Source organism: Montipora capricornis, chromosome 2 (assembly GCF_036669925.1).
Source record: "Montipora capricornis isolate CH-2021 chromosome 2, ASM3666992v2, whole genome shotgun sequence".
Taxonomy (NCBI): Eukaryota; Metazoa; Cnidaria; class Anthozoa; order Scleractinia; family Acroporidae; genus Montipora; species Montipora capricornis.
The window spans coordinates 59,699,122-59,709,121 of record NC_090884.1 but is presented as its reverse complement, the minus strand read 5'-3'; the positions used below and the strand labels follow the sequence as shown (position 1 = coordinate 59,709,121).

At 38.2% G+C, this 10,000-nt stretch overlaps 1 protein-coding gene across 1 annotated transcript in view; it reads right to left on the bottom strand.

Moving 5' to 3' along the window:
• Positions 1–4,604: 4,604 nt before the first annotated feature.
• Positions 4,605–10,000, bottom strand: part of LOC138029451 (uncharacterized) — an 11,494-nt gene continuing 6,098 nt past the window's right edge. Inside the window, exons 4-8 of the mRNA XM_068877184.1 lie at positions 9,403–9,480; positions 8,600–8,804; positions 8,238–8,360; positions 7,708–7,842; positions 4,605–5,855 (exon numbers count right to left, since the gene is read on the bottom strand). Coding sequence (XP_068733285.1) covers positions 5,529–5,855; positions 7,708–7,842; positions 8,238–8,360; positions 8,600–8,804; positions 9,403–9,480 — 868 coding nt within the window. The 3' untranslated portion in view covers positions 4,605–5,528. The remainder of the gene's footprint in view (positions 5,856–7,707; positions 7,843–8,237; positions 8,361–8,599; positions 8,805–9,402; positions 9,481–10,000) is intronic.

Here is a 10,000-nt window from a genome sequence, read left to right as displayed (position 1 = left end):
CCTATTGTTTCTCGCTTTGAAGATTGCCGACTTTCATAACCAGTCTCTCTATGTTGCGATTTTAACACAACATCAAAAATAAGTCCTGGTTCATTCAGTAGGTTTTATTGGATTAAAGAGATCGCGCTCTATGACGTCACTAATTACCCTTATTACAACGATTATCTTATTTAGAACACTCTACTAACTATGCCCCAACCATCACAGTTCCCAAAAAGAAAACTTTCTTAGTTTTACCTTATTTAGGGCTACAAAGCAAAATCGTTAGTAAACAAAGTATGTCGCGTACAAATAAATTCTATGGGTGCATTGATCTTAGAGTGATTTTCCAAAGCACTTTACTGTTTAAATAACCTAATGGCCTTTAAATACAATTTAATCTGGCAATGGGTGGCAGCAATCAAATTGCAAAACCCGCCACTCGATCGTCGCATTTTAAGATTTAAAAATCTTTCTTTCCTTACAAAGATAGACTTAGCCGTCGCCAAATGCTAAGATTGTATATAGAGCTACCTGTTGGGACTGCAATGATTTTTATATCGAAAAAACTAAGAGACGATTGCATGGCAGAAAAACTGAGCATTTTAAAGCATTAATTAATGGTCATTATAAGTCGGCTCTTGCGGACCATGTTACATCAACTGGTCACATTTTAAAGTGGGATCACTTTGAAATTTTAGCGAAAGGGCAATCCGACACTCACTGTAAAATAAAGGAGACACTGTTGATCAAAGGTTTAAAGCCGACCTTAAAATAATATGTCAGCAGCGAAAAGCTGTGTCTTTCTTAGTTTTTTGTCACCTCTATTGTTACTTACTAGTTAATATTTAATTAGTTAGTAATCCTGTACATTTAATCCCCAAAACGTTCCCACGTACAGATTTTTTGTTAACTTGCCACGCAGAAAGGTAATGATCTACGTTTGCCAAAAAGGCACAAAAAATGGGGGGTCACCGTGCTCGTTTTCGAGATCGTGAGGTACACTTTTAGAAGATTGCGTTATTTTAAGACGATCTTAGCTTACAACTGTCAACAATAAAAAAGCTACATTAGTGAAATTTAGATCAGGTAAACGTACTCAATTCAACATAACTAATATAACTAAACAAACTTTTGTGGCTGATGTCTTTTTCTGAGATGAAATAGACCTTGAAAAACGATACATATTAGTCTAAGAAAGAAAACTTCGGCGGTCGCACGAGAGCATAAATCAGGAAAGGAAGACAATCTACGGAAAGAAAAATGGGGGTCACCGAGCATTTAAGAGAGTAAAATCGCTGCGAAGTTCTCAAAGCGATTGTCTATTCGCAGTGTCACGCCATTGCGTGACATTTCCGAGAAGACCTGGGGCCACAGCTATCCCATGATGCCACATGCTTTCACTTTCCACTATTTCAGAAGCATACGAAACGTCAAGTAAACGATAATTTCAAATGATGCGTTTATATCTGATGTTTGTCACAGCTGTTTATGTTATTTTTGTATAAGGAACGTTCGAAGAGATTTAGAGTGCTTGCCAGCTAAAGCCAATGACTTATCGTCTGAAGTCAATCCACGAAAAAAGTGGGATGGGGGTGACCTCTCTGGTTCCCCTGAGATGTGCCCATGATTTTCGTTTTCATTATGACCATCTAGACTTCGGGAGCAGTCTTTCGTTTCTCGAAAATCCGTGTGGAAGAACTCAAAACAAGTACACGTGCGAGCAACGACGCCGCGAGCCGCCAGTAGCCATGGCGCCGGAAGACGACTACTAGCGGCTCGCGGAATCGCCACTCGTCACTTTCACATCACGCTCGCACGCTTACTTGTTTTGCGTTCTTCCTCACGGTTTCGAGGAAAAGAGAGACTGCTCGCAGTCTACACACCATCATAAATCTCTGCTGATTAGCAATCCTATAGAAAACGTTCATGCAAGTTGACATGGCCTGCGTGGGGCCACACACACGAGGAATATGTTCAATACTAAAAGCCCCTTGCTCTCTCCAGAATAACAGGCCGATTTATTTAGCGCTTACAATTCAGCCCAACCAGTAGCCCTTTTAATCTAATGGTTAGCTTTTGCATTGCAATGTAATCCAACCCGGATGCGGTGCAATTTCGGGCCGAAACTACAAAATCGTCCAAAATTTGCCTTACCTGATGGATTATTTTAATCATCAACAACATCCAAATAAATAACTGTGAAGCTCCGCTTTTAGCCTTGGGTAGATCTATACATTACAAATAAATCCTCTTCAAAAACTCTCAGAAAACGCAAGGAAGCGGACATCTGATTGCCGCTAAACAAGCCCACAATGCTAAGCTACTCACTATCTGCAACAGTATAAATAGTGAGAAGCTTAGCCAATCAGAGAACAGCACTCCTGATAGAACGCTAGATGATTAATACTAATACTGAACAGACGAGCGGCAACATTGAATCTATATATTTGTTAAGTATAATCAATAATATGTTGCTACAGACATCATTTTATATTAAACGAAGCCAACTGGCTATAAAAGCCAGCTTGTAAACTTTACGGTATGATGAAGGTGAGAAAAACACGAAATATTTTCTGAAGTTGGAAAAGAGGCACTGTAAACAAGCGACGATAGGACAGCTCAAAATAGATGACAATGCTTTTGCCCTTACAGATAAAGAGATATTAAGTCAATGTGAAACGTTTTATAAGGACCTATGTTCTACCAAAACAGCAAAGGAATATATCACAGCTTTCAGTTTTGCGCCGCATCACAATGAAAAGGTTTTGAATAAAGAAGAACGGCTGTTATGCGAAGGGCTAATCAATGAAAAAGAATGCTTGGAGGCTCTTAAAAACATGACCTCGGATAAAACACCTGGGACGGATGGATTGCCATGTGAATTCTACAAACTCTTTTGGAGGGATGTGAGTCAAATCTTGATTAGTGCTTTAAATTACTCTTACGATGCTGGAAAGCTTTCAGTCTCACAAAGACGTGGTGTTATCAAGCTGATTCCAAAAAAAGATACGGATCCTAATTTGATAAAGAATTGGCGACCACTCACGCTCTTGAACTGCGATTATAAGATTGCAACTAAAGCTATAGCAAGCCGGATAAAAAGTATGCTCCCTAAGCTTATATCACAAGACCAAACAGACTTTATCAAAGACAGATTTATAGGGGAGAATCTACGGCTTATAGACAGCGTTATTAAATATACAGCAGCAAAAGATATTCCGGGACTTCTCCTCTTTCTTGACTTTGAAAAAGCTTTTGACTCTCTCGAATGGCCTTTTATTCATAAAACCCTTGAGCATTTTGGTTTTGGACCAACTCTCATCAAATGGGTAAAATTGTTTTACTGTAACATTGAAAGCTGTATCCTTAACAATGGATGGTCGAGTAATTTCTTTAAACTCAGCAGGGGAGTAAGGCAGGGCTGCCCTTAGTCACCTTACCTTTTCATTCTTGCAGCAGAAATAATGGCCGAAACCTTTCGCAAAAGCAAGAAGATCAAGGGCATAACTATAAAGGACACCGAGATTAAATTGAGTCAGTACGCTGTTGATACAACACTTGTTTTAGACGGTTCTGAGGAATCTCTAAATGAGTCTATAGAGCTTTTGGATAGTTTTAGCAAGGACATCTGGCCTCAGACTCAATAGAAAAAAAACAAAGGCCTTATGGATAGGCTCCAAGGCGAACGCGCCTCTTAAGCTATGCCCTGACGCTGACCGTCTTCAAATGGCAAAGAGAAAAGGTTAAAACTCTTGGTGTATGGCTCTCGACAAATCCAGATATAACCATGCTTCAGAATTACAATGAGAAACTAGAAAAAGTAAGAGCGATCTTAGGTTGCTGGAAATTTCGCAGGCTTAGCCTTATAGGGAAAATCACGGTAATAAAGAGTCTTGCTGCATCTCAATTAGTATATATTCTTTCCTGTTTGGGAACAAATGAAAAAGTATTGAAGGAAATCAACAAAATTTTCTTTAATTTTTGGTGGAGCGGTAAAGGCGACAAAATAAAAAGAAATGTTGTGATAAACGATATCGCAGAAGGAGGAATAAAAATGATGGATATATTTTCTTTCAACGAGTCATTTAAAAGCCACCTGGATCAAAAAGTACCTTGACATTAATAACCACGGTAACTGGAAAACCTTTATTGACTTGGAACTCCAGCAGTATGGAGGAGACGTGCTATTAACAGGTAATTTGAATAAGAAGGATATTTCAAGTTTGACCACAATATCTTGCCTCTTTGTTAAGGAAATTCTGGAAATCTGGAGTGAAGTTTTTTTTGAGGCAGAAGTGTCATCTGAGGATCATTTGTTGTCGTTGCCATTGTGGTACAATTCCTTGATACGGTCGGTAATAGACCTGTTTTTTACAGAGATTGGTACGCTAAAGGTGTAACAAAGGTTGAACATCTATGGGACAACTCCACCAGCTTTCTCACTTGGACTGATTTTCAAAACAAATATAACCTTAAAATCAGGTTCCTTGACTACTTTGGAATAGTTTCTGCAATCAAAAGTCTTCATAAAAACGACGTATACCACAAATATGAATGTATGTTTACGAAATTTCTAGAGTGTGCAAAGCCAACTAGACTTGTATATAAGAAGTTAATCTCTTTCAAAAGTGCGCAACCTCTTTCGTGTCAGGAGAAATGGAGCAATGACCTTATCCTCCCACAAGATGAAAAGATTGATTGGAGCGCAGCTTACCAGTTGGCCTTTCAATGTACCAAAAACTCGAAACTCATAACCTTCAATTTTAAATTTTTACATCGCCGTTTGGCAACCAATAATTTTCTTAAAAAGATAGGAGTAGTAGAAAGCGAAAAATGCTCTTTTTGTCAATCCGAAACAGAAAATTTGCTGCACGTTTTTTGGAAGTGTGAAAACACCAGAACTTTTTGGTATAGTGTGCTTTCGTGGCTGCAAGATTGTCAGGTTATTGATGTTTTATTGCAAGAAGATACTGCGTTGGGTCTGAGGCCGGATAACCTGACTAAAAACAAACTCCAAATAAACTTTTGCCTTTTGAGCGCCAAATATTACATCTGGTCATGCCGACACAGAGAAAGAAAACATAAACTAGATGATTTTCTTCGTTATTTTAAGCATATTTATCAAATTAAAAACAATGAGTATGTGAACGATTCCATTGAAAACACCCAAACAATTTCAAAGAAAGGGGAGCCGTTTTTACCTTACTTATGATTCAACAATGCGATAAACCGAGTCCCCATACATAATACATAATATAGATATTTCTATCAAATCCTTAACATCAGGTTTCCTCTTGAGTGCCTTAGATATCTTCCTTATAATAATAGGACATATGGCCTGCTAAAGTGTTGTAATAGAGGTGAACTACTTTTGATGTATTATTTGACGTTTTGATTTATTAGTAGGTTATTGTATTGTAATGTTAATAGTGTTTACCATTGTACTGTATGGCTATTGTATCGTAATGTACATTTTGTTTAGTATTGTAAAATTTAAAATTAAAAACAAAAAAACAAAAAAAAAACTTGTGTAAAGTTAACTCTGACTACTTTTCTAGAGCAACTTCGCCTTTAATAATGGTTCTTCCTCCTCCATCTACCAAGCCAGGCCACAGATAATAAACTTTGTGTTCCTGGTATCTGCCATCGAGTGCATCGTCCTGGGATTCCACGATTTTATGACACTCTCTCTTGTAAGTGAAGGTGTGATATTCAAGCCTCAGTGGTGGAAATTGGGTGACCATTCGCCAGGTCAACTTGATGCAAGCCCTCAAGTAATCATCCAGGTGTAATAATTTCAATGATGGATTAAGTTTGCAAGACCTCTCTGTCGGTAGCTGCTGAGCCGCTCTGAGGATTTCATGCTTGACGCCCTAAATATAAACGTTATTAACGATTTAGTACTGAGGTATGATGAAAATTTGGGGACCATGGTATATGCGGTATCAAAGACAGTATCTTAGCTGCTCTTCCAGTGTCTAGTCACAATTCCAAGGCTCAAGTCGTGGCTTCTGTCTATTCATTAACAAGTTTTAGCGAAGAAAAAACAAATGGTCACAGAGCCCTTTCTCCTTAACCTAGAGAATTTATCCCGAGATCTGTAGAAAGAGGAGCATTGCACAAAGCAAACATCATACTGTAAATCATGAGGTGGATGGATTAGGGGAGTAAACGTAAATAAACTGTAAATTCTTTGTTTCTAATATTCTATATTCCCGTCATTAACTTTGAATCGCTGCAGCAGTCAGTCACCAGTATTTTAAGCATAGCTCTCTCGTCAAGTGCCACATCGGTGATTATATGTAACAACTATCATCAAAGTCCAACAGTCAGCGGAAAAGAATAAAATAAAATAAATACATCTAGGCGAATTAAGATACATAAATAGTTCACCGCACCCCAACAAAAAGCGTTCGAAACGCCGCTATACGCATTGAAGTGACTATGATGTCCACTGACTAACAACCTTAAGTTTAACGCCAATTTGTTGACGGTCTGCACTCATTTTATTACAACCGTTTCCACTTTATGCCCGCTAAATTAGTTTCTCGAACCGGCTACTTGAGAACAAAGAATAGCAATCGTTTTCTCAAATAAACCATTACAAATTGCGAGGTGCTGCGTACCTCTCAGAAAACTGTGCCATTTGTTGATTGGCTAGTCTCGATCCTAAATTTTGTACGCTTTTCAACGGCTTAGATTAGTTGTCGCAAAATGAGTTTTCAAGCTAAATTTTTGGAGCGAAATATTAATTATGATAATTCGCCGTCAAGGAATGAATCGCTAAGAGTGTATATAGCACAGAGGAGTCGATAGTGTTTATGTTTTCAAGTCAAACAGACGGTTACTTCCAGTTACGAGAACCAACCAGTCCATTGTCCTCACTGCATGTTTTGATTGGTTAGTTTTCTTCTAGGTGGCCCGGTCTGAGTAGTCGCATGGTAACCCTATTCTAACCCGGAGCTGTCTTTTTTCATCTTTTTTTATTTGGCGTTCGCTGTAAGAGCAAAAACTGCTCATTGAGAGAGCTTATGTGGCTTACGCTAAATTTCTAACAACAAAATCACAGTCTTGGTGAAAAATGAAAGTATAAATAAACATAAAAAGGATGAAAAAAGAATTACGAAAAACGGTTGCATTGGCAGCGAAAAGACTGAGCAGAATAAAGCAAGTTTAAAATAAGTTGGAAGTCGATCGATTCTAGGAACTCCATTTCCAACCTGGCTATTAAGGCCCGAAACAATTAAAACGTAAATAAAGTGTAATTCGTAACATTTTGATCTTTAAGTTAGTGTTCCCGGTTCACCTAGTGATATATCGACTTAAAGTTGAAGTCGGTAAATAGCAGATTATTTCACTTGCCCGCCAACTAAATACTAAGTACTTTGCTATTAAAGTTTTCCCGTCATGATCGGGCGTCAGTATGTATGTATGTACGTATGTATGTATGTATGTATGTATGTATGTATGTACGTATGTATGTATGTACGTATGTATGTATGTATGTATGTATGTATGTATGTATGTATGTATGTATGTATGTATGTATGTATGTATGTATGTATGTATGTATGTATTTAAGTCGGTAGAATTCGCGCCTATATCCAGTATCCTAATGCATGTATATGGCGTTAGCGGTTTTTGAGGTACAAGTTAGGGCCCCTAAGACCGCTTCCCAGAAAGTTAAAAAAAAGAACAAACAAACAAATAATTATGAAAGCTTACCGCAAGAAAGATATCAGTGTTAATCTCTGGTGCCGATTCTTTGATAGCAAGCAACAACCCATCTAAGACATCCCTGGGATATTCCGATCCCCTCAAGGATAAAGGAACAATAATATGGGGTGGTTCATTGGTCCTCTGTTACAGAACAGAAATGATGAGGTTAATTACTTAATGCAGCACCAAAACAGCCGCACTCGCGACTGGCCTAAAGGACCTGAAGTTTGAAAGAAAACTGTAAAAGCCCTGTGATAAGACTGACTCACATTGGGCCGGTCGATTCTGTTACTCAATCCTTTTTTTTTTTTTTGTTATTGTTGTTGCTTTTGTTTTTTGCGCGGATAAATATCAAATTAAATTTTGAAAAAAAGCTAGATGGATAAATGAATGAAGAATGAAATGATCATGCATGATTCAGAAAATAAACATCATCAATAAAATTATGCAGTCCGTTATTGTCACTAGAAAAGAACAAGAACCACAATTCATACAAGAAATACGTTCTTTATAAAGTATTCAAGTGAAACTCTTACCTGTACATTTTGCTTAGAGTAAAGATAGGGGATGTATGGACCGTTGTCCACTGCAAACTTAGATATCCCTTTCAAGGCGTCAGTCATGGATATTTTCGTGGACAAAACATACTCGTAAACTACCTGTTTAAAGAAAACGATATTTTTATGAAGACCATCAATGTACTGTACTATTAATACAGGCGAGAGTAGCATGAGTATATCAGGCCATCCTCTTGAAAAGCCGGCAGATACACAGGCTAAGGCGAGAGTTTTCCTCTCAGATCATGGTGTCTTATTTGAAAATTCTTGGCACCCGCAGAAGTTAAAGTGTGCTATAAGAGCCACTCGCAGATGTCACAATACTAACAGAAAGAACTAACCTCAAACATCATAGAGGTTAATCTTTTGGCATTAATATCCGTTTTCTCCTTGTATACATTTTGGATCATGATGCTGGTATCAATACGCTCATCACTGGTAAAGGCCTTAAAATCCTGTTCCACCCTGGACTGTCTGTTTAAACTGAGCGTGTCCTCAACATGTCGCTGATCCCGCTTGGTTCGCATGTCACTGTAATGTGCCACTCTTCAAAAGAACAGTAAACCACTAGGTTGAAAGTATTTACTAGCTAAATACAGATACCTTATTTAGTAATTTGGAAAGCGGGATGATATATATTACACATAATACGTACAAAAGTGAGAGTCTTGGTGTCCTTAAGGTTTAAGGCGCTATATTCCAGCTTTAGCGATAAGGTTTGGAGCCCTGTCCGAGTTCATTGTGTTGCATTCTTACATTCAAGAGAGCTTACTCTCAAAACGCCTATCTCTACACAGGTGTGGACGACTGCCGAGTCAATGTCACGGGCAATCCTGTGATGGACCAGCATTACGTCCACTTTACCAATAAACAACGAGGCTGTGGCGTTGAACTGTCAGCGGACGCTTTACAAGGAGGAATGTGTTGCTGTGTTTATATTAGAGGGGTCTGAAGAACTGGGATTTCCTTGGAAAAATGAAATTTTGGTCACTGGGACTGGAGACACACGCACAAAAAACATCGGAATGAGACTGGAATTTGGGCAAAACGAGTTGGGAAATGGAACTCGGACAAACTTTTAGGCTGGGAAAGAGGATTTACTTCCCCACGCATAATCTTATTAGAAATGATCCAATGGCCCTACCTTCTCGTTAGTGACTCAATTTCCCTTTCTTTTGCTTCAAGATCTCTTTTACACGCTTTCAGTTCTTCCTCCAGATTTCTGTGTAATAAGTTATATACTGAAAGTTCTTTTGGTATCAATTTTTGGCAAATGTTGAAAAATACTTTGCCTTGTAAATAGCATATAAGAGACATATCTTTCCTTAAGTGTGATTTATCCTAAGGAGCCTAAAGGAGTAAGTTAATAGTGTTATATGTAGACTATTTCGGATCTAACCGCAATGAAATAGCATTAACAACACGGATTTAACCAAGATTCAATCAACACGCCTTGTGCTTCATTTTTATCACACAACTGCGCATGTCTTCCTACAATATAGGTCCGAAACGTATACTACATTACAGAGCTCGGTAAGGCTGGACAAATGCGTGGGGAACTTGAGACACAAACCTAACCTTAATTACTGATGTCATTGTGACAAAAAACATTGCAAATATCATGTTGACGAATCAAACTACCTTAATAAGGATATTCTATTAGCGATTACCTTATGTAACTTTGATAAGCTGATTCAACTTGGCACTCGACACCCCTTCGGTCAACAACCTTGGTCTCCTTT